Source organism: Rana temporaria, chromosome 6, assembly GCF_905171775.1.
Source record: "Rana temporaria chromosome 6, aRanTem1.1, whole genome shotgun sequence".
NCBI classification, from domain to species: Eukaryota; Metazoa; Chordata; class Amphibia; order Anura; family Ranidae; genus Rana; species Rana temporaria.
Genome location: NC_053494.1, coordinates 19759600 through 19785504, shown reverse-complemented (window position 1 = coordinate 19785504; position 25905 = coordinate 19759600). Strand labels below are relative to the sequence as shown.

The 25905-nt window shown below is 45.6% G+C and overlaps 1 protein-coding gene across 1 annotated transcript in view; it reads right to left on the bottom strand.

The window, feature by feature from the left end:
• The window catches only part of MYO15A (myosin XVA), a 118498-nt gene extending 105010 nt beyond the window's left edge, over positions 1–13488 (bottom strand). The window contains exons 1-2 of the mRNA XM_040358434.1: positions 8377–13488; positions 1267–1349 (exon numbers count right to left, since the gene is read on the bottom strand). Of these exons, the coding sequence (XP_040214368.1) occupies positions 1267–1349; positions 8377–13488 (5195 nt within the window). The remainder of the gene's footprint in view (positions 1–1266; positions 1350–8376) is intronic.
• Between the last annotated feature and the right edge of the window lie 12417 nt (positions 13489–25905).

Below are 25905 nucleotides of genomic sequence, written 5' to 3'. Positions count from 1 at the left end.
GGCATAGGACATGGGAAACAGCAAGGATAATTGTAGTAGCAGTGATTCTCTGCTTCCACGGGGATTGTCCAGGTATGAAATATGAATATTTACATTGGTCCAAGGTGGAATAATGTAACTGTAATTCAAGCAAGTCTTTAAATATGACTTTCAATGTTCTCCCTGCTCTTGTTATCCCCTGGGAGTTGTTCTGAAATTAAAGCAGAGCTCCAGCTCCCCCCACCAAAACATTAAAAGTCAGCAATACTGTAGCTGCTGACATTTACTATTAGGGCACTTACCTGTCCAGGGATCTCGCATTGTCCCCACCCAAGCATTCTGATTCCTGTCGTTTTTGGGATGTCCACATAAAAAGGATTTTGATCTACAGTGGTGTGCGGCCATTTCTTCTAATCCCACCCAAACCGATTCTTGAATCGACTCTCGTGTGCTGGTGCCGCCATCTTGGGTAAGGCCCCGTACACACGACCAGGTCTGTCCACTGGGATTTATCCGCGGATCAGTTCCAGCAGACAAATCCGGTCGTGTGTAGGGCCTAGCGGACATTTTTCGGCGGACATTTGTCCAGCCGACCGTTTTCCAGCGGATAAAAATTTTTTAGCATGCTAAGAAATCTATCCGCTGGAAACCTGTCCGTCGGACTTATCCGGTCGTCTGTACAGACTCACCGGATAAGTCCGACCGATCCCCATCCCTCGCATGCGTCAAAGTGATTCGACGCATGCGTGGAAGTATTTACCTTCCAGGGTTGCGCACGTCGCCGCGTCAGCGCGGCCATGTCACCGCGTATGTTTTCCGTGGGGATTTTGATCTGATGGTGTGTACAGCCATCAGATCAAAATCCGGAGCAGAAATGTCCGATGGAAACGGTCCGGCGGACCGTTTTCATCGGATATCCGCTTGTGTGTACAGGGCCTTAGGGAAACCTTGTGGCTTCAAGTCGGTTTCCTACTGAGCATGCACGAATCATGCTGCACGAATCATGCTGCACTCTCTCAATGGGCCAGCTGCGGCGAACTATCAAAATCAGGTAACCGCTCCCCCCTTCTCCCCACAAGGTGCAAATGTGGCACTGAAGGGGGGAAGGAGGCAGACAAGCGGAGCTTCCCCTTTTGGGTGGAGCTCTGCTTTAATGAAGGTCCTGCCAGTTTACATTTATTTCTGTTATCTGAGGATCCTTTCTCCAGGTGTCTTCAGTTATTTTTTTCTGAAAATACTGTATATGCTTATGTCAAACCACTGAATATACAAAAAAAAAACACTTACTCCAGCTGTGTCAAATCCTGGACCATGTTCCCATCCTGCTCTTGGCCTGGTTCCGTGTACTGCGAGCTCCGCATGGGCTGCATCTGACGAGAACCAATGACATGACAAAATAACAGGAAATGTAAAAGTTAAACTTTTGATTCTTCAAGGGTAATTTTTCTCTCTCTCCTTCTGTCTGCAAGTAAGTCCCTTTTGGGTAACTGCAGAAAGGTCAGTATAGCCCTCTACTTCTTATATATCATGGGGACTTCAGCTAAGGCTAGAATTATATCCCGCCACCAACCACCTTCCCAAGCCAACTGTCCTAAGTTATCCTTAGTTATTAGTTATTCTTACCCTATTCAAGTTGTTAGTCTTATGATTGATCGATTTTAGTACAACCAGCCCGCCAATACATTGATCGAATCTTGGCTGGTCCCTGCTAAACCAGCCGAGTTTTGTTCCACCTATGGTCGGCTTAAAGCTGTCCATGCACTGGTACATATGCAAACAACATTTTAAAGGAAAAATCTCATCAGTACATTCAATAATGTCAGTAGAGACTTAACAAAAGTATTTTAAATTTAATTAGCTTTTTCCTTAAAATTTTGGTCTAAATGGTATTGTCCAAATAAAAAAAACACATACTCTGGTAAATATTTGTTCGTTCAAGAAAAAATATCCAAGATAAATATAAATGTTCAAGCTAAATTCTATTAGTGTTTTGGAGCTTAGAACTGAGCGATCACATCCCCGCTGATCGCTCAGTTCTCGATCAGCTCTGATGCCGCATACACACCATCACTTTATGTGATGAAAAAAAACGACATTTTCTGTGAAGTAAAAAATGACGTTTTTGAAACTTCAATTTTCAAAGACGAAGTTGCCTACACACCATCGTTTTTCTCACAATGTTCTGGCAAAGTGAGGTTACGTTCTCACCACTTTTTCCATTGAAGCTTGCTTCATAAGTACCTTCTTTGCGCGGGTGAAAAAACGTTGTTTTAAACGACGTTTTTTACTACACACGGTCAATTTCTGTGAAGTAAAAGTTGACGTTTTGAAAAACGACACATAAAATTGAAGCATGCTTCAATTTTTTTTGGTCGTTTTTTAGAAGACATAAAACGACGTTTTCGCCCACACACGGTCAATTAAAGTGACGTTTTTAAAAACGTCATTTTTTTTCATCACATAAAGTGATGGTGTGTACGGGGCATGAGTGAAAAGCAGTGATTGTCAGAACTCTCTGATCTGCTCCTCCAGCACTTAAAGCGGAGTTCTAGCCACAATTTCACTTTTTAAATATAAATACCCCTGTAATACACAAGCTTAATGTATTCTAGTAAAGTTAGTCTGTAAACTAAGGTCCGTTTTGTTAGGTTGTTACAGCATTTAGACACTTTATAAAATAGAAATTGACTGGGGCCATCTTAAGTGTGGGCATCATGAAGCCAGACTGTATGACTTCCTGGATTTCAGCCTTAAAGGACTAATGACATTTTTTTAAAACTACTGATGTAATGTTATATTTATGGGTGGAACTCCACTTTAATGGAGCGCTGGGCTGAAAAGGCTGTGGGTGCAACTGGCTTCATCTCTCAGCCATGAACTGTCATTCAAACAGCTGGGTGAATCCTGAAAAATATTATCAGGATTCTTTCAGAGCCTGGAGCAGCTCTAACACCTCAGCTGACAGTGGGCAATAGGTCAATAAGTATGGCCAAAAATGCTTTGGAGTGTGTTTTGGAAGAATAGATTACCTATCATTTTGGGTGTGTGGATGTTAGTTTGTTTTTTTACATTTTATAAAATGGGGTTCAAAGAGTATGCATAACTTTAAAGGGTGCCTTGGCTGTTCTAGCTTACTGCACAAATATGACAGATTTTGACTGCAATGGGAAGTTTATATTCCAGAATAATTGTGGCAGGTGGTAGAAGTGTCTGTTGATAATAAAGGGCCCAGGCACACCCTAATCACTCTGTGCAGCACAGATTCCCCCTACTGCCTAGGTCCCCCCTCCTTCCCCTTGCAGCACTGCCGGCTTCCCTACTCTCCTCTCCTCTCCCTCTGGCTGTTGCTGCAGGAATGTTTTAGGATGTGTGGGGAAGGGGCCAATAAATATGTAACTTACCGGCCCCTTCCCTTTCATCGTGAGTGATCGGTAGTACGTGTTTGAGCTTTGGGGTGCACACCCTAACGCAATAAGCTGCGCACACCTATGAAAGGGCCCACAAGGTCCAATTTGGAAACTAAGACTTGCGCCGACGTAACGACGGGAAAAACCTTTGTGGATCGCCGTAACTGCTAATTTGCATACCCGACGCCGGTTTACGACGCAAACTCCCCCCAGCGGCGGCCGAAGTATTGCATCCTAGGATCCGACGGTGTAATTCAATTACACCTGTCGGATCTTAGGGCTAGCTATGCGTAACTGATTCTATGAATCAGTCGCATAGTCAGAACGGCCCTAAAACAGAGATACGACGGCGTATCAGGAGATACGCCGTCGTATCTCTTTTGTGAATCTGGCCCTAAACTCTTTATTTTAGATTTCTAGCCTAGTATAGTATATATATTTTTGGAATGTAATGTACCAATCATGTGACCACACCAGTCCTGTTCTTCTCCTTCCTGTGGTATGGCGGTGGTGGTGGACAAGGAGCAGCGGTGACGAAGGAACTAAATGTCCTAGAAGTCTGTGAGGTTTAAGCTGCTGTGGCCATTGCCGCTGTGCTATTTGTGATGATGGTAAAGTCCACTGGCTGCTTCACCTCTGGAGTACTAAGAACTACAAGGGGGCATTAAAATGCTGCAACAGGAAGCGGCTGCTGAGGTTCAGTGTTGTGCAGCCAAATGTTCCCAAAACGATTGATGGAGGAGAGTAGACGAAGGTGGTCTGCTGCATGCAGAATGCGGAGCTGTAAAGCACAGGAGAAAAAGAAATGGAGCAAAACAAGTGGCTCAGTGGTTTGTACCCTGGTTGAGTTCTTCATGTTCTCTTGTGCTTGCATGGATTTCCTCCAACACTCCAAAGACATGCTGGTAGGTTAATTGGCCAATTGCATGTGGGATAGGTACCTTAGATTGTCAGCTCCTTGAGGGGAAGGACTGTAGTGAATGTACAATATGTAATGCGCTGCGTAAACTGTTGGCGTATATAAATCATTAAAAAAAAATTCAAACTGGATTGCTCCTTGGACCCTTTTACCACCACCAACATAACATAGTAGGTTGTGGCTTGGGGGGGGGGGTATTCTCCCCGCACTCACTTCCACCATGTTTTCCAGGCTCCACGCACCGATCAGCAGACCCAGGATGGGCAGGGCAGGTGCCACCAGGTAGAGCAAAGGGAGCTCAGCAAACGTCTTTTCGCTCATCTCCCACTCCTGCTAACAGGGCCGATCCGCCCTATAGACTCACTATGCAAGCCGCTTAGGGCCCCGCAAAGCTGCGGAGGGCCCCCCAAAATACTAGAGGCCCCGCCTGGTGAGAAGTCATTTTCGGCCCCTCAGCTTCTCAACTCGCTGGCTGCATGGGAGAAGAGGTAAGTCAGCACCCCCTCCCCCTGCTTCTCAACTTTAATCTTTATTGTGAGACATGTCACTGTCGGCAGCCCCCCAACCCCTGGTTCACAACTTTAATGTGACATGTCATTTTGCTTAGGGCCCCAGGGAGGTCAGGATCGGCACTGCCTGGTAATGAACTAAAAGTGTCCTGTACTCTATTAGTTTCATTGGAAAGGACCCCTGATGTTTCATTTAAGAAAACTTTTTTTTTTTGCCAAAAAAATGTATTGCTTTTTGTCCCCTGTGTGATGAAAAAACTGTTTAGTAGAAAATGTAATTAAAAAAGTGTTAAATAGTTAAAGTCGTTGTAACCTTGAAAAAAAAGAAAGACTCATGTTCCTCTAAAACACGACCTACGGTATAGCATAGTGCTACTGCTGTGTAATTTGTTCCATTGTATGATCTAAAATACCTGGTTGGTCCTGTGTGTTCCTGTGTCCCCCTGTGTGTGCTGACCACAGTAATCATGGTTGCTGATCCATGATACCGTGGTCAGTTTACATGCCTCTGTCATCTCGCTCTCTGCTGTGAGTCTCTCCCCCTCCCTCCCTGCCTGCCAGCTCAGTGTAAGATCCGAGCTCCTCCCCGCTCCTCCCGCCGCTATTCCTGTACAATAATATATTAAAATTCCTAGCATCACCTTGTATTTAGGAACCTATAAAATACTGTGCGTCTATTTTTTTTTTTTTTATATTCCTAAATACCTTCTTGCACTATGCTGTGCGGTCACGTGGTCTCCCTCTGCTGGCCGGCTGACGTCAGAGGGGAAATCTCAGCCCCTCACACTGCTCTCCTGACATCGGGGAAGGAAAGCGTGGATCACGTGACCGCACTGTGGAAAAGGGTATTTATGAAAAAAATCATTAAAAAGTTGACACAAGGGGCCAGATCCACAGACAGAGTACACCGGTGTATCTACTGATACGCCGCGTACTTTCAAATTACCCGCGTCGTATCTTTGGTTTGAATCCTCAAACCAAGATACGACGGCATCTGGGTTAGATCCGACAGGTATACGTCCCCGTACACCTTTTGGATCTAAGATGCAATACTTCGGCGTCCGCTGGGTGGCGTTCACGACGCTTCGCGCGTCGGGTATGCAAATTAGCTATTTCCGACGATCCACGAACATACGCATGGCCGTCGCATTCTCTTACGCCGTCTCTAGTCGGCTTTTTGCGGCGTATAGTTAAAGCTGCTTTTTGCGGCGTATAGTTAGATTTGCCATGTTAAGTATGGCCGTCGTTCCTGCGTCGAAATTAGAATTTTTAATTTTTTTTGCTTAAGTCGTCCGTGAATCGGGATGGACGTAAGTCACGTCTAAGTTTAAAAAATTACGTCCTTGCGACGTCATTTGGCACAATGCACGGCGGGAAATTTAGAAACGGAGCATGCGCAGTTCATTCGGCGCGGGGACGCGCTTCATTTAAATGAATCACGCCCCCTAAACGCCGATTTGAATTACGCCGCCAGAGATACACTACGCCGCCGTAACTTACGGCGCAAATTCGTTGTGGATTTGAAACAAAGCCAAGTAAGTTACGGCGGCGTAGCCTATCTTAGATACGCTGCGCCGGTGCTGATCTATGTGGATCTGCCCCAAGGTGCTTTATATATGCCTAAAACAGAGAGGATGCCAGCCTTTTCAACGTATAGCTTAACAACCTCTTTAAAATCACCCCCCCCCCCCAAAAAAAAAAATCTTTGAGCTCTAAACTGATGACCTGTAAGGGCTTTTAAAGTGTCGCCTATGGAAAATATAGATTTCCATAGTTTATCGCCACACAATTTTAAGGCTTGACATGTTGAGTATCTATTTACGCAACCTCATCTTTTGTATTTTACTACAAAAATTGGGTAATAAATTGTGTTTGTATGCCCTACAATTAACTTTAGTGTATTTTTAACTGAAATGTTATGTTTCATAAAACTATTGTTCTAATATCGCGTGACATAAAAAATTTGAGCTACCACTATTTTTTTCGATAAGGTGTCTGCTTTCAGGATATATATAATATTTTGGAGAGTTAAAGTAATCTTCAAGCCTGATTTTTTTTTTTATGTGTGCAAAGCTCTGGCAGTGAAAGGGTTTAATGATAATAATGGTGCACGCGTTTACTGCAGACATGTACACCATCCCTGTTGTGACCCCACCACTGAAACCTTTGCCAACAGCACATCCAATTCCTAATTCAATACTTCCCTCCCATTCTCCTGCAGTCGCTGGGCCTGGATCAAGTCCCCACATTTACATAAATCCCTATTGTGAGTGATACTGTCTGGCCCATTCTCCCCCCCCTCCGACTTTCCGTTATGTTATTTGTTAGAAGGGAATATAAAGTACATTGTGTCCTGGTGGAAATCAATGCAGGTTGAAATCGATAACTGGCCAAGGCTGGAGGGCAAGGATTGGCATAGGGGGCATCTGAGATCACGTCCTACTTCTCAACTCTGAGCTGCAAGGTTACTAGGAGTTCACCGAACACAATGCACATGGAAGGAATATAAGGGGGGGCATTTTAAATTAATTGTCGGGATTCCATCCTACAGAACCACACTTTATATGCAGTTGAAGCTGAACTCAAAGAAGATATAAAAATGAAAACAAATAAATGCAGAGTTCGGCTCCGCCATTTTTGAAAGTCTGGCACGTACAAAGATGTGTCAAAAGGCTTCGGGTCCCAACAGAGCCCTTAGGCACATCAGCATGCGTGTAAGGAGGCAAATTTGGGACGTTGGTGGAGGCAGGGCGAAATAAAAGTCAATTTAGGGTGACTTCATACATCATTGTATGCATTTTTTAAATACAAACACCTGTCTGTATCTGACCTGGTATCAGTCTCTGGATGTCTCTATACAGCAGGGCTGAAGTGTAAGAGGAAGAAACAGCACAAGAAACCAATCAGATCATGTGCTGACAAGAATTATGATAGTAGAAGAGAGCAGAGTGACATAGAAATAAGATTATCACTGTGCTACTTTTTCACTGTCCAGTCAGAGTCTGGGGTAGGTCCAGAAAGAACTGGGATCAGGGGAAACGACCGCGCAACTGTCAGTTAAAGCGACGCAGTGCCGAATCGCAAAACTGTGGCCCAGTCATTTGGCAGCCAAATAGTCCGGGGCTGAAGTGGTTAAACAGCAAAGTTAGCCCAATTTTTGGTATAATGTAAAAGATGATGTTAAATGTTAAATCAGAGTTAGTGCACTTTAACACCAGGAGGTGGATTCAACTTTCCGATTACACGACCAATGTGATTGGGCTCTTTCACATGTATGGCAGTAAAACTAGGCGGCTGAGTATGCTCTGTGTTCTTGTGTGAATGGGCCCTTACTCTCCCAACAAATGAAAGCAAATTTAACTACACTTGCAAAAGATAGATAGAGTACCCACCACTACAAAAAATAACAGTTTTCCTACACAATAGTTTCAATAAACAAGTATTCATGTTCTTCTTCACTGTAATGTCTGACCAAATAATTTTGAACAAAACACACCTAACTGTACTGAAACAACTATATATTGTAGTACTGTTAAAAGTGACGTGAAAAAAAAAAACATACCTTGTCATCAAATTGGGGTCCATGGCCTTTTCCAGTCATCTGTTGCCAACCTCCCTGAGATCTCATGCTTCCATGTGCAAGGTAGCTAGCGACCTTTTCCTTGGCCCTGCGCGAGCCCCTTCTTAGTGTTTCAGTCCATGGCGGATACATTGCTTTGTTAGGGGCCCTCATACCATGCATCTCTTGAAAATTCCCCACATGTTGTCTTGGCCAGGGTGGCTTTCGTACACTACCCCGTAGGCTACCTCTCAGGCTTCCCCGAGGACTACCTCGTCCTCTGAATGCTTCCATCCTGTGAACTTGGGGCATTACTACAGCATATCTTCCCACAGGATCTTCATAGTCACCCTCGTAGAAGTCTGCTGGTTGCCTTGGAGGTCCATAACTCATTGCCGGTTGTATTGGAGGTCCATAGCCCATTGAAGGATGTTTTGGAGGTCCATGACTCATTGGTGATTGTTTTGGAGGTCCATAACCCATAAATGGATCTCTTCGTGGAGGATACCTTGGGTGCGAGTTGTTAGCACCAGCTAAAGTAGGGGAACCCCGGAATTCCAGATGGAAAGTGGATCCTGTTTTTGAAGATTCATGACTTGCTTGATTTAATGACTCTGCCATGAAACCACCTAAAGACTTTGGTGCAGGCTGAGAGGGTGACCTTGGATGGCTCATATTTCCTGCATAGGGCATGGGATTCCGCTGGAGTGTTTGATTGGGAGAAGACTGCCAGTTATCTTGAGAACGTGTTATATTTTGTGATGAAGAAGACAAAGAAGGAGATTTTGGCCTATGCGTACTACCTGCCATTTGACCAAACTTCTTTACAAATGTATTTGAAGCTGCTTTTTCTGGAAGATGGGTAGCCATGGGACGTTCTTGTCTGCCTAACAACTGTTGTGATGGTGGAGGACCTTGAGACATCCCTACAAGAGGCTGACCAACCCTTTTCCAAAAAGGATTTTTAGGCTCAGGAACTGAACTTGCTGGTGCTGGCATTTCTGATGACTCTCTTAAGCCATTATATTGGCCCAGGAGTGGAGACTGCAGAGCATCCCGATTAGCATCTCTGTTTTTAAACGAACTACTTCTGTGCATGTTTAGAGTTTGGGAAACTGGATGTTGTGGCAGTCGGTTTAAAGTGCCTTTGATACTATTATGTCTACCCATTAAAGGTGACCTTGGCGGATCAGAGAATGGAGGAGCTTGTGTAGGTGGCTCATTAAATTCACTGGGTGTGAAACGGCTGCCCCCCTGTTGGTTTACCAATTGAGAAATCGGGGGTCGTGGTGCACGATTTAAAGTCCCTTTCATGCTGTTGTGTCTTGCCATCATGGGTAATTTTGCTTGATCTGAGATTGGAACAGACTGAGAAGAGACCTCACTGAAATCACTGGGCATCATATGTCTATTGCCTTGTCTTTTTAATACTGGGGAGGCTGGGAATTGCGGTGGATGGTTCAACGATCCTTTAATGCTGTTATGACGCCCCATCAATGGCGATCTTGGTGTATCGGAGAATGGAAGAGATTGAGACGTTCTATCATAGGATTGCCTTGTCATGGAATTTTCACTTCCTTGCCTGGGCAGGGGGCTTGGCACTTGTCTAGGTGGATACAAATTAGATAAATGGCCGTCATGTCTTCCCAATGATGGTGACTTCGGCTGTTCAGATTGGGCACCGACTGCTCCATACATATTTCCTTTTCTTTGGGACATTTGCTGTGGAGGATTAATGTTGTCATCCCTATATGGTGACCTATCTGCCATTGACCCTCTTGGTGAATGTGAATTTAGCGGTTTCATCTCACCGGTGCGCCTAAGATGTTTCATAAAAGGATTCATTACTGAACTTTTAGGTGCCCCTTTTGTTGTCTCCTCATTATTTCCCCAGTTTTGGGTGTTATTTATTTGTCTTCTCCCAACTACAGGAGACCTCTGGTCGGCTACTTGGTTTTCAGTATTAAATTTGGAACTGTGAGCAGACATCTGCATTGGCTGTGGTGAAGGTGGTGACTGAAACTCTTTATTTCTGATGCTGCCAAACCTTTGGAGAAGTGGACTTGATCTGGGAGATGTTGTGCTGGAATGGGTTTGGATATCTTCTCTGCTCCTCATTCCTTGGACCTGCAAAGTGTTCGAACCAACCCTAGGTTTAATGGATGGCTGAGTGCTTAGAAGTTGGCCATGGTCATTTCTAAAGCTGTTTCCCCGTCTAAGGGAAGAAGGTGATGATGGGGATGCAGCACTTGTGTTGCTGAATGTTCCTACAGGAGATGTTGTTGGGATAGTAGAGTTTGAAGCCCAATGTGTTGTTCTTGTTGGTGAAGGAGGTCTTTGAAAATTATTTTTGTTCATTTGAGGTGAAGGTGAATGATCTCTCTGTCTAAACGAAGAACCTGGCTGGAGTGGTGCAGGCTGATTTTGGCCATAAATATTGGACTTGTTCAGGCCAAATGCATTCATAGAAGGCTTTGGAGAAACTGGCCTCTGTCGTGTTGAAAGATTTGGTGATGGAGGCATGGTGACATCTTGTGGTTGCTTATTAAATCTTGGATGCATGTGTGGTGATGGAGGAAATTTTGATTCAGACTGCTGTAAAGAAGAGTTTGTGTTATTGCTGTTGTTGTTAGATGTTACCAACCCAGTTTTTCTTGGGACATTTGATGTTTCCATTCCAGTCAACTTATGACCAAATCGTTTATGGTAAGGTAAGGGGGAGTGCCTCTCATTTTCTAGATCTTTTTGCAAGGCCTCTAGTTGCCGTGCATTAGGTTTGCCAGCATTGTGGTGACCATCGTTGGGGCTAGGGATTCTAACGTGTTTTACAGGTAGTTGTGGGGAGGGTGCTCTGGCAAAGGAAGTTTCTGAAAATTGACTTCTGGGTGGTGGGGAAACAGGATACCTTTGTGATTGACTATCATTGCGCTTTAAGATTGGCTTAGGGGAGAGTGTCCTTTTCATAAACTGTCCTAATGGACTACCAAATGCTCTAGGGGAGTAATCTTGAGAACCTGAATCTTGGTAATGGTCTTGAGGAGGATTCCATTTTCTTCCTATTGGTTTTGTTGAAAGCAGCTTTTGAACACCTCTTGCATGCTGCTGGCCAAAGCTTCTTTGAGCTGACTTTGTAAAAAGGGATTTTGTAACAGGTTGCCTTGTTTCCCACTGCTGAGATCCCAACAAAGGCTCATCTTCACCTTCTTCCTCTTCATCAAAATCTGTAAACGATATATGAGGAGATGGTGGCAATGAAACGTCCAGTCTCTCTCGGCCAAAGAGTTTTACCTGAGGTCTTGGAAACAATTTATATTTCCTGTTTCGGGAAAAAATTGCGGAATCTTCTTCTATATGCTGACCATCAAATTGGTCACTGTGTTCTGCCATGTCCCCTAAGTCCTCATTTTCCATTATATCATCCAAGGGGTGAGCATAGGGGTTTACAGGTTCTGCATAAGGGGATCTACTGTAGGTACCTGGACCCATTGTACCATATGCATTGTAATGATCTGTTTCCTCCATTTCAGAATATGGATCTTGCCCAGTAAAATAACCATATGAGTCATCCTCATTTTCACTTTGGTCATATGGATTCAGTGCATCCCCTGAATAATCAATTTCACTTTCTTCATAGCCATAAGACGAATAGGCATTCTGTGGATGATGGACTTCAACCTCATAATCAAAATAATTATTCTGACTTTTAAGGAGATGACTCTCCTCATCGCAATATTCCATGTTCTCGTGATAAGAAGTATAATCTTCTTCCATAGGGTACCCAGAATAATTATCATAATCCTCCTCTGTTCCACCATATGGGAAATCTTGTCCATTTTGGTCATAGGGATAGTCATATTCCTCATTAGGATAGCCATAATTATCAAACCCACCCTCTTCATCTTGGTAGTCATAATAGCCAACTGATGGGTCATCATACCTGGTCCCTTGTCCACCTTGCACATATCTTTGAGTAGGAAATCGCTGGTGACGGTAGGCTTCAAAGTCCTTAGGATGACCATACACATCCTCATTTTGGCCATAGAACCTGTGACCACCAGGGAACCGTTTTATATTCATCCTGTATTTTTGAAGCTCTTCCTCTGAAGGAAAAGGCAATTTCTGGGCACCCATCCTAGTCAGCCAAGCATCCTGTATGGCTCTTTCATTTTGGAAATATTTGTTTTTTTTAGACAGAAACCTTTTGGTCAGCCAACTGGCAGCTGCAGAAACTTTAGTAAGCACTTTAGCTCTAGGTTTGAACTTTAGTTTAGCCTTTTTCCTATTAAAAAGGCCTCCAAACAGTTTATTTGGGACTTTTTTTTCTTGCTCAGGTTTTGGAGCATTGCCCCCCAATCTGATAAGCAAAAAGGAAGGCCTCGGCTTTGAACTATCGGGTGGTTTTGGCAGTTGCTTTTTTGACGATCTCTTTAAACCCAACATGAGCTTTGATGTATTTTTCAGCATCGCTGCAGACTTTTTTTTCTTATCTAACATCGATGAGGCAGCAAATTTTTTTCTGAATCCCATGAAGAGCTTTGAGGCCACTTTGAAATGCCCTTTTTTGGATCTCTTTGGCTTAAGTTTGCTAAATTTCATAAACATTTTTGAGGTGGCCTTTAAACTCCTCTTCTTCTTGGCTGGTGGAGGTGGTTTTTTGGCCAGCCCCGCCATGGCTTTTGTCGCCCCCTTTAGCTGAGCCCTTGTTAAATCCTTCTTCTGCTCCTTAGCTTTGAGATCCATGGCAGCACCAACTGCTCCTTTTGCCATACCCTTGTTCATGCCAGCCATTGCTTTAGAAGCCCCTTTTAAGGCCGCCACACCCTTGTCTCTACCTCTCCTAGCTCTTGCTGGTTGAATATCTTCTTCCTCCTCTTCCTCATTTTTGCTCTCTTCGCTTTGCTCTTTAGCAACCTCTGGCTCAGAAACCTCTTCTTCCTCTTCGCTTATTTGCTTCTTTCCCTTCCTGGCATCCCTTCCCTTTTTCTTGTCCTCTTTTCCTTTATCTTTCCCTCCTTTTTTGTCATCCTTCCCTTTAGCTTCACTCTTTGCAGGCGCGGAAGACTCCTTCCCGCCCCCTTTCTTTGCCGGCTTTGCATCACCTTTTTTTCCCCCCATGACGACGGCTTTCCAAGCTCATGCTAAAGTTCTTGTTTCGGGGATTCACTCAAAGTAATATCCCAGAGTTTCTCGTCGGTTTGAGTCTATTGACATCAGCTGCAGGCTGATATCCCAGTGGGTAAATGGCGAGTCTAACACTCTGCGGAATTGAACGCTCATGCTGTTAGGCGATACTTCAAAAAAAAAAAAAAAAAAAAATCTAACAGTGACCCAGCTGCAACCAATGCCGTTACATTAATTAAGAAAAATACTTCAGCCTTCTAAGCTGCCAATTCAAAATGCTCATGAATATAAAGTTTGCCGTAGAGTGAACATCTTCAGTTACCTCTCCAAGGTTGTAAAGTTATTACCCACAGATACATTCTTTCCTCAAGCAGATTCTTCTCACAAAATGATCTTGTTTTCTTAAATTCTCCTGGAAAAGTTGTAAATTCCAAAGTGAAAATGGCTAATGTATGCACTGGATCCTCTCCGAGCACGGACAAAACAAAAATCCAAATTGTGGCATTGCAAGCTGGAAGGAATTCTCCCGATACCGTCACAGAGTAGATGTGAGGCTTCTGCAGTGCCGGGAAGTAATATGCTAAGATATAGAGGTGATTCTCCTGTGCTGTAACACTATCTTCTTGGCTCAGTTTAGTATGAATAATGCAAGTAGCCTGTACCATTCCTACTTTACCACTCTCAGAGTTTTTACAAAGAAAAGACTTAAGTGGTAAGGTGCAATCATTTTATAAGAAAGAACAAGTCCAGGAGAATGGTGGTGCAAGTTAACTGTTCGTTTCCCAATCCCAGCTGAACTTCTTTGCAAAGGGAGTTTTAGATTACTAACATTAATTCTGAACACTAAAATTATTACTAGGAATAAATGTTATAGTTGATAGCACTATAACTGACTCTGGACAAATGTAGCAGAACTGTAAGCCTCGTACACGCGATCAGTCCATCCAATGAGAACGGTCTGAAGGACCGTTGTCATAGGTTAACCGATGAAGCTGACCGATGGTCCGTCACGCCTACACAACATCAGCTAACCACTTAAGCCCCGGACCTTTAGGCAGCTAAATGCCCAGGCCAGGTTTTGGTGATTCGGCACTGCGTCGCTTTAACAGACAATTGCACGGTCGTGCGACGTGGCTCCCAAACAAAATTGACGTCTTTTTTTTACCATAAATAGAGCTTTCTTTTGGTGGTATTTAATCACCTCTGCGGTTTTTATTTTTTGCGCTATAAACAAAAATAGAGCGACAATTTTGAATTTTTTTTTATATTTTTTACTTTTTGCTATAATAAATATCCCCCAAAAACATATATGAAATTTTTTTTCCTCAGTTTAGGCCGATACGTATTCTTCTACCTATCTTTGGTAAAAAAAAATCGCAATAAGCGTTTATTGGTTGGTTTGCGCAACATTTTTAGCGTTTACAAAATATGGGATAGTTTTATTGCATTTTTATTATTTTTTTTTATTTGCTACTAATGGCGGCGATCAGCGTTTTTTTTTTCGTGACTGCGACATTATGGCGGACACTTCGGACAATTTTGACACATTTTTGGGACCATTGTCATTTTCACAGCAAAAATGCATTTAAAATGCATCGTTTATTGTGAAAATGACAGTTGCAGTTTGGGAGTTAACCACAGGGGGCGCTAAAGGAGTTATGCTTCACCTAGTGTGTGTTTACAACTGTAGGGGGGTGTGGCTGTAGGTCTGACGTCATCGATCGAGTCTCCCTATAAAGGGGATCACTCGATCGATGCAGCCGCCACAGTGAAGCACGGGGAAGCCGTGTTTACATACGGCTCTCCCCATTCTTCAGCTCCGGGGAGCGATCGTGAGGGGGCGGCTAGAAACAAATAGCCACGCCCTTGCCCCGGATCACTCCCTGAGGCTTACTGACCGCCGCATGTACTGGGGGGGGGGGGGTCCCGATCGGACCCCCGACCCGCGGAAAGGCAGCGACGTGCCATTTTGCCGACGTATATGTACATGCGGCGGTCGTTAAGCGGTTAAAAAACCGATCGTGTCAGAACGCGGTGACGTAAAACATAACAACGTGCTGAATAAAACAAAGATCAATGCTTCCAAGCATGCGTCGACTTGATTCTGAGCATGCGTGGATTTTTAACCGATGGTCGTGCCTACTAACGATCGGTTTTGACCTATCGGTTAGGCATCCATAGGTTAATTTTAAAGCAAGCTGCCATTTTTTTAACCTATGGTTAAATAACCTATGGGGCCCACACACGATCGGTTTTGACCGATGAAAACGGTCCATCAGACCGTTGTCCTCTGGTTAACCTATCGTGTGTACGAGGCCTAACATGACCATATGCAGTGAGGATGCAGCATAATTGCTTGTGTGCTTCTGTGTCAGCTGTCCCCATTGGGAAGGTTTTCACTACACATCCTGTCCTGGTGACCACAATAAGGTCTATGTCACAATTGCCGTTCAGTCACTGATCTCTAAAAAGAGCAAAGAAAATACTCATCATACAGTGATGATTCCTCCTTGAGGCCTGGTTTACACCTATGCAGGTTGAAGTTTGCATATTCCAGGTGCATTTTGCGTTTTTCAATACACGTTTTTGATCCATTAACCACTTCCATACCGGGCACTTATACACCTTCCTGCCCAAGCCAATTTTCAGCTTTCAGCGCTGTCGCACTTTGAATGACAATTGCGCGGTCGTGCTACACTGTACCCAATTTTATCATTTTGTTCCCACAAATAGAGCTTTCTTTTGGTGGTATTTGATCACCTCTGCGATTTTTATTTTTTTACGCAACAAAAGAAAAAAAATAAGTACCTTTTCTTCTTCAATGACAGGCACTGATATGGCTGCACTGATGGGCACTGGTATGGCTGCACTGATAAGGCGGCACTGATGATGGGCACTGATAGGCGGCACTGATAGGTGGCACTGGTATGCGGCACTGATGGGCATTCATAGGCGGCACTGATGGGCACTTATAGCTGGCACTGATGGGCACTTATAGCTGGCACTGATGGGTACTTATGGGTGGCACTGATAGGTGGCATGGACGGGCACTGATAGGTGGGCACTGATGGGCACTGATGGACACTGGTGGGTGGCATTGCTGGGTATCACAAATTTGTCTGTGCCATGCTGGTGCCAGTCAGTGCCCATTTGTGGGCACTGATTGGCATATGTTATGCATACATTTGTGGGGACTTACCTGGCCATCCACATGTTGGGTGCTTCCCTGGTGGTCCTGGGCGGCCTCCTGGTGGTCCAGTGTGGGCATCCGAGGGGGGGCTGCGCTGATAAACAATCAGCGCAAACCGCCCCCCAGTCAGGAGAGCCGCCGATCGGCTCTCATCTACTCGCGTCTGTCAGATTAACGGCTCTTCCTGTTTGCATCGTGATCAGCCGTGATTGGACACGGCTGATCATGTGGTAAAGAGCCTCCGCCGGAGGCTCTTTACTGAGATCGATGTTACGGTGTGTCAGACTGCCACACCACCGATCGCCGCGATGCGTGCGGAGGCCGTTATCCTGCTGGACGTCAATATGCGGTTGTTCTCTAAGGTTCTCTAACAAACCTCTGAGGGCTTCACAGAACAGCTGTATTTAATACTGAGATTAAATTACACACAGGTGGACTCTATGTACTAATTAGGTGACTTCTGAAGGCAATTAGTTCCTCTAGAATTTATTTAAGGATATCAGAGTAAAGGGGGCTGAATACAAATGCACGCCACGCTTTTCAGATATCTATTTGTAAAAAAAAAAAAACGAAAAACCATTTATCATTATCCTTCCACTTCACAATTATTCGCCACTTTGTGTTGGTCTATCACATAAAATCCCAATAAAATACATTTCAGTTGAAGGTAAATCTAAAGGAAATTGAATAAGAAAATTGTATGGTGTATGGCCAGCTTAAGAGAGATCAGACTGATTGTGATTAGACTTAAATGATGCATACAATTATTAGCAAGCTTTATTCACTGTTCCTACACCAAATGTCCGCTCTAGCAGAGGCGTTGCTAGGGGGGTGCGGGGGGTGCGGTCCGCACCGGGTGACACCCGCTAGAGGGGTGACACCATCCCGTTTTTTTTTTTTCTAGCTGACATGCCCAGCCTGCCCTGTGCAATCCCAGCCTGCCCTGTACCACCCCAGCCTGCTCTGTGCCACCCCAGCCTGCCCTGTACCACCCCAGCCTGCCCTGTATCACCCCAGCCTGCCCTGTACCACCCCAGCCTGCCCTGTACCACCCCAAACAGCCCTATACCACCCCAGCCTGCCCTGTACCCCACCCCCAAACAGCCCTGTACCACCCCAGCCTGCCCTCTACCCCCCCAAACAGCCCTGTACCACCCCAGCCTGCCATGTACCACCCCAGCCTGCACTGTACCACCCAGCCTGCCCTGTGCCACCACAGCCTGCCCTGTACCACCCCAACCTGCCCAATGCCACCCTAACTTGCCCTGTACCACCCCGACCTTTCCCATGCCATCCAAACTTGCCCTATGCCACCCTAACTTGCACTATACCACCCCAACCTGCCCTGTACCACCCTAACTGGCCCTATACCACCCCAACCTGCCCTATGCAACCCTAACTTGCCCTATACCACCCCAAACTACCCTATATCACCCCAACATGCCCTATGCCACCTTAACCTGTCCTATACCACCCCACTACACCAACCTGCCACTATACCACTCTATACTACCCTAACCTGCCACTATACTGCCCTATATTATCATTTACAGGGGCTGGTTTCGGGTGCGCCCCGTGCCCGTGCGCTGCCTGCTTGGTGCTGGGCAGCCTAGACAGAGGGGGGGTGACACCATGTTTTACCGCACCGGGTGACACCAACCCTAGTGACGCCACTGCACTCTAGCTCCACTAAAGTGACTGCCAAGTGCCTCTCACATGGTATGTGACAATACACCAATTGTAACTCTGCATACCGTTGGCGGCTATTGATCTTTTCATCTTTTTAACTACCTTCCTTGTAATTTCCTGACACCGAGGGGCTGTGAAAAATTAATGACAGCTTTGGATTCAGGTCTCTTTGAATTCATGAAAATTTCATCAGAGATGTTTCCAAATTTGTCGTTTGTTTTGTGTGCACAGATCGGTTTCCCATCTCAAGGAAAAAAAAAACCATAGTGTTGGGGACGTAGGGGAATGACCTACAAGCTGACTCGTTCAGCTGTGACACCAAGATGACACTCAGAGTTCTGCCCTGGGTTTACATGGCTGAGACTGCAATAAGGGTACTTATTGGACTACAGGAGAGTCAGGACGCTCTCTACGTTGCAGATAGAGAAAGGAGCTGTGTGTTAGTGGGCGTCCTGACTCTCCTGTAGTCCAGGGAAGGGGCAAGCATGACACTCCACAGCAGGGAGAAAGCCTCGCCTACTGTGTGGAGTTACAGACAAAACAGGAAGTGAGGATTTCTCAGAAGAAATAAGGACATTTAAAAGCAAAATGGAAGGATGAGGTAAGTGAAGGAGGACGGCACTAAGGTAAAGGAAGCTATTTAGGAAAAATACATGCGCAGTAACATGTGCAGTAAGTATTTTTGGTAAGTCAGCTGCCGGAACATCACTTCCGTTCGCTGATCTGACGAGTTCGCTAATCTGACAGAACACAGGCTCTGAGAAATGTGTGACACAGAAATTCCTACCCAAATGGCACAGTGGATATCTGTCACCAAACCGAACAGCTGTACTATGTACACACACTGACAGGAAACAGCAGTACTATGTACACACACTGACAGGAAAAAGCTGTACTATGTACACACACTGACAGGAAAGGGCTGTACTATGTACACACACTGACAGGAAACGGCTGTACTATGTACACACACTGACAGGAAACGGCTGTACTATGTACACACACTGACAGGAAACAGCAGCACTATGTACACACACTGACAGGAAACAGAAGTACTATGTACACACACTGACAGGAAACGGCTGTACTATGTACACACACTGACAGGAAACGGCTGTACTATGTACACACACTGACAGGAAACGGCTGTACTATATACACACACTGACAGGAAACAGCAATACTATGTACACACACTGACAGGAAACGGCTGTACTATGTACACACACTGAGAGGAAATGGCTGTACTATGTACACACACTGACAGGAAACAGCAGTACTATGTACACACACTGACAGGAAATGACTGTACTATGTACACACATTGACAGGAAATGACTGTACTATGTACACACACTGACAGGAAATGACTGTACTATGTGCACACACTGACAGGAAACAGCAGTACTATGTACACACACTGACAGGAAATGACTGTACTATGTACATACATTGACAGGAAATGACTGTACTATGTACACACACTGACAGGAAATGACTGTACTATGTACACACACTGACAGGAAACAGCAGTACTATGTACACACACTGACAGGAAATGACTGTACTATGTGCACACACTGACAGGAAACAGCAGTACTATGTACACACACTGACAGGAAATGACTGTACTATGTACATACATTGACAGGAAATGACTGTACTATGTACACACACTGACAGGAAACGGCTGTACTATGTACACACACTGACAGGAAACGGCTGTACTATGTACACACACTGACAGGAAATGACTGTACTATGTACACACACTGACAGGAAATGGCAACACAATGTTCACACACTGAGAGGAAACGGCTGCACTATGTACACACACTGACAGGAAAAAGCTGTACTATGTACACACACTGAGAGGAAACAGCTGTACTATGTACACACACTGACAGGAAATGGCTATACTATATACACTGACAGGACATGGCTGTACTATTTACATACACTGACAGGAAAAGGCTGTACTGTGTACACACTGACAGGAAACAGCAGCACTGTGTACACACACTGACAGGAAACGGCTGCACTATGTACTCACACTGACAGGAAACGGCTGCACTATGTACTCACACTGACAGGAAAAGGCTGTACTATGTACACACACTGACAAGAGAAGGCTGTACTGTGTACACACTTACATGAAACAGCAGCACTATGTACACACACTGAAAGGAAACGGCTGCGCTATGTACACACACTGACAGGAAACAGCTTCACTATGTACACACACCGACTGGAAATGGCTGTAGTGTGTACACACTGACATAAAACAGCAGCACTATGTACTCACACTGACAGGAAACGGCAACACAATGTAGACACACTGACAGGAAACGGCTGCACTATGTACACACACTGACAGGAGACAGCAAGACACTATGTACATGTAGCACTACCCCCGGAGGAGCTGCTGGTTTGTTTTGGGTAGCACATTTACCTCGTGGCTCTCTCCGAATTTCTAGGGGTGTATGGTGCATATAGCAGAAGTAAAGGAATGTCCGCAACAGGTGCTCTTTTGCTGTGCTCTTTATTACCCAGCCGGGTAAAAACAATAAACTTGTGGTGAAGAAGGTAAAGTTGAAGGAAGAAGAAGAAGAAGAATAGCAAATTCAGGCGTAGTATTAGGGAAACAGTCCTGCTGCCACATGTAACACTTCTTTGCGCCATTCCTGCCTGAGTGAGAATAGCGTACCTGGACAGACCTCTCTCACTGACCTGGCAGCCAGAGTATCGCTCGAACCTTGGAGAAGAAGTCTCTGCCACAGATCCTCCTAGGATGTATTCAGTAAGAAACCTCTGCCACAGGCCATTCTGATTGTAGTTACGGAGATGTACCTCCTTAGTTAAATTACGCCTGGATCTCCTAATTCCTTTTGGGTACCGACTGACAGGTGACCAACCTCCCAGTGTGTCCGGATACCTCGATCCCCGGTGGATTGTCGAGACCCTATTGGATCGCCAGCCTCTCATTGGCTCTCCTCAGATGGACTCCCCACCGAACAGCTATACCGCTTGGGTTAGTCAGGATTTGGAACCCAGTCAACAACTGGTCTCCCTGCCATGACTTAAATGTTCCAGACCCATATGGTCCTGGAACCAGGAACTCCGCGTGGCACGTGCGCCCCGGCCAGGTAGGCCATAATGCCGGGGCGCCGTGGTGCAGACACCCTAAAAGTGGATGCCGCTCTTGAAGAAGAAGAAGACCCAGAACCAATGGCGTCTGCCCCATAAATACCCTCCCCCAGCATGCACAGCAAGGCCCAACCCTCCTGGTTGGCTGCTGGGGAAGGAAGAGCACTCAAACCTTGACTCCACTGCTGCCACCTACTGCCCTGGGTGGGAAGAACACCGCAGAGATGATAAAAAAAAAGACAAAAAAAAAGCTCTATTTGTGGGAAAAAAAGGACGTACATTTTTTTTGGGTACAGCGTCGCACGGCCGCGCAATTATCAGTTAAAATAATTCAGTGATGAATCACAAACAATGGCCTGGTCATTAAGGGGGGAGGGGAATTCCTTCTGGTCTTTAAGTGTGTTTTTTTTTTTTTTTTTTTAATACTTGACGATTTGTGTTTTTTTTATGTGAAATAGTGACACATAAACACAATGGTCTTAATTTCCAAATGTTATAAGCAAAGCGGAGTTCCACCTAAAAATGGAACTTCCGCTTAACCCACTCCTCGCCCCCTTACATGCCACATTTGGCATGTAATTTTTTTGGGGGGGGAGTGGGGGCTTCAGGAGAAGGGGACTTCCTGTCCCACTTCCTCCTTCCGCCGAGGGGCAGCCCCTCCCTGTAGGCGAGCACCTATCCAACCGGACGGCGCCACGCCGCTCACGCATGTGCAGTGCCGCTCGCGCATGCGCAGTGGGTGTCCAGCCGTAAAGCCGAAAGCTGTCACTGCCGGGTGCCCACACTAGGAATGAAGACGCCGGCCGGCGAGGGGGGGCGAGGAGCAGAGCCCCGGCCGGCGCGTCACTGGAGCCGTGGAGCAGGTAAGTGTCTGTTTATTAAAAGCCAGCAGCTACACTTTTTGTAGCTGCTGACTTTTAATAAACTTAAAAAAAGGCTGGAACTCCCCTTTAAATAGTTAACAAGTCGGTACTGTACATATCGTGTTCCACCATAAATGTACACACACTGACTCACACCCGTCCTCTGTGCCTGTACTGCCCTCACACCATCTTCCTTATTAAATATACAGAAGGGTGATGTCAGGGGCGCTTTAAGTAACACGGTGTAAACAGACAGAGAAGTAGCCCAGGATCGATGATGTCACATCTTGTGTTTGGACTCATCTCCAAAAGAGTACAGAAAAACCTTGGATTGTGAGGATAATTTGTTCCAGAAACATGCTCGTAATCCAAAGCGAATTTTCCCATAAGAAATAATGGAAACTCAGATGATTCGTTCCACAACCATTTATTCATAGGTCTTTTAGTTTATAGTCCATATAAAAAGATTATAGCAATGTGATAGGTTGTGTAACTATAAAATGTCCGCCCACAAATGGAAGCCTCCCCAAGGGGATTAGAAGCAAAATTTAGCAGGAGCTCCAGAGTATAAAAGAGAAGATATTTTTTATCGCAAAAAGTAAACAATATTGAATTTTTTTTCAAGATTATCGCTCTATTTATAGCACAACAAATAAAAACCGCAGAGGTGATCAAATACCACCAAAAGAAAGCTCTATTTGTGGGCAAAAAATGACATCAATTTTATTTGGGAGCCACGTCGCACGACCACGCAAGTTGTCAGTTAAATCGACGCAGTGCTGAATCGCAAAAAAAGTGGCCTGGTCCTTTAGCTACAAAATGGTCCGGGGCTTAAAGCGGATGTCGGCTGAAAAAAAAAAATATTAAAAGCCAGCAGCTACAAAGACTTTTAATATTAGGACGCTTACCTGTCCTGGAGTCCAGCGCTGTCCGCAGCAGAGGACGAGCGATCGCTCGTCACTCTGCTGCCCCCCCCGCCATCCTCGGTGAGGGAACCAGGAAGTGAAGCGCTCCGGCTTCATTGCCCGGTTCCCTACGGCGCATGCGCGAGTCGCGCTACGCCTGCCGATTGGCTCCCGCTGTGTACTGGGAGCCGAGTGTTCCCAGAACACAACAGGGGGGGACGGGGGACGGGAGGTGACGTCATGCCCGCAGTCTGCCTGAGACTGTGTGGCCGGAAGTGGGTGCAAATACCTGTCTTTAGACAGGTATCTGCACCCCCCTCCCCCTGAAAGGTGTCATATGTGACACAGGAGGGGGGAGGGTTTCCGATCAGCGGGAGTTCCACTTTAGGGTGGAGCTCAGCTTTAAGTGGTTAAAAAAACACTTGTGGGTTTAACCAATCAATTTCTTGGGCATGTCCTATGTCTACATACTTTTGAAATAGGCGTCCCTCATTCCCATCTCAAAACGTTGGGAGGTGTGTATTGGCTTTTGGAATTGACAAATGCAGCAATATAGAATTTGGATGAAAGGTTTTAGCCCTGGAAAACACTTTTTGATAGATGAAAAGTGCATTTATTTACAACTATATAGATCAGACCAAAATGAGGGACACATGAGGGACAGAGGGACATTGGGCCAGATTCACAAAAGAGATACGACGGCGTATCTCCTGATACGCCGTCGTATCTCTGTGATCCGCCCGTCCTAACTATGCGACTGATTCATAGAATCAGTTACGCATAGCTAGCCCTAAGATCCGACAGGTGTAATTGAATTACACTGTCGGATCTTAAGGATGCAATTCTAGGCCGGCCGCTAGGTGGCGAGGCCATTGCGGTCGGCGTAGAATATGCAAATGAATACTTACGGCGATCCCCGAACGTCCGAGCTGCCCGTCGATCTAACTTTACGTTTCCGTCGAGTTACGTCGCGTAAAATTAGGGCTACCTCTTAGGTGTCCTAAGCCATGTTAAAGCGGGAGTTCACCCATTTGTTTGTTTTTTGCCCTTTTCCCCTTAGATTCCTGCTCGTTTGGTCTAGGGGAATCGGCTAGTTGTTTTAAAATATGAGCTGTACTTACGGTTTACGAGATGCATCTTCTCCGTCGCTTCCAGGGTATGGGTCTTCGGGAGCGGGCGTTCCTTCTTGATTGACAGGCTTCCGACGGTCGCATCCATCGCGTCACTAGTAGCCGAAAGAAGCCGAACGTCGGTGCGGCTCTATACTGCGCCTGCGCACCGACGTTCGGCTTCTTTCGGAAAATCGTGACGCGATGGATGCGACCATCGGAAGCCTCTCGGAAGACTGTCAATCAAAATAGGAACGCCCAGTCCCGCAGCCCATACCCGGAAGCGACGGAGAAGATGCATCTCGTAAACCGTAAGTACTGCTTATATTTTAAAACATCTAGCCGATTCCCCTAGACAAAACGAGCATCCATCTAGGGGAAAATAGTTATATATACGGGTGAACCTCCCCTTTAAGTATGGCCATCGTTCCCGCGTCAAAATTGAAAAAACAACGTCGTTTGTGTAAGTCATTCGTGAACGGCGCTGGACGCCATTTACGTTAACGTCTCAGCAAATGACGTCGGTGCGACGTCATTTAGCGCAATGCACGTCGGGTAATTTACCCGACGGAGCATGCGCAGTACGCTCGGGGCAGGAACGCGCCTAATTTAAATGGTGCCCGCCCCATTTGAATTGGGCGGGCTTGCGCCGAGCGCATTTACGATACACCGCCGCAAGTTTACAGGTAAGAGTTCCGAGAATCAGGCACTTACGCTGTAAACCTGCGGCGGTGTAACGTAAATCACATACGTTACGCTGCCCAGGAGCAACGTAATTCTATGTGAATCTGGCCCATTGTTCCAAATCAGAGATAGTTGGGAGCTATGCTAGCAGCATTCCTAGGCAATGTTCCTTCAGTCTATTTCAAATCTCTTTCTTCATTTTCTATTTTTATTGTCGGGCCTACAAATGCCGATCTCGAAACTCCATGCCCTCTATTATGACATAGCTCCTCTCCTTATAGCGCCATCTATAATTAATGCGCCCACAGCACCTGCTGATATTTGGCACCAAGACATCCTCCACCTGCTCAGCCCTGTAATGCCCCAATAAATTACCTGGCTCTCGCCTTGCTGGTGGGCAGCGGAGAGATTCTTTGGTCCGTGGACCAGGCGGCCTTTATCCTGGAGAAGAACCTGTTGCACAAGCTATGCATTCAGCTTCTGGTTCCTCGTCCCTTCTTAGCACTCGGCCGCCTGGATGCTGGTAAAAGCAACTTCCAAAGACAGGCCTCAACGTCACCGGCAGAAGTAAATAACCAGGACAATGGCCTGACAGGGGACTCACATCTGCCTTATTAACATCAAAAAAGAACCTCATGCTGCACGCCAACATTGACAATCGGGGATCTTCCTCCTCTTAGTCATCACCTGTTAACCTTTTATGGGACTCCGCACTGCAGGCCACAGAGGAAAGCACAGACTCCTTTAACCACTTAAGACCCGGACCTTTAGGCAGGTAAAGGACCTGGCCAGTTTTTGCAATTCAGCACTGTGTCGCTTTAATT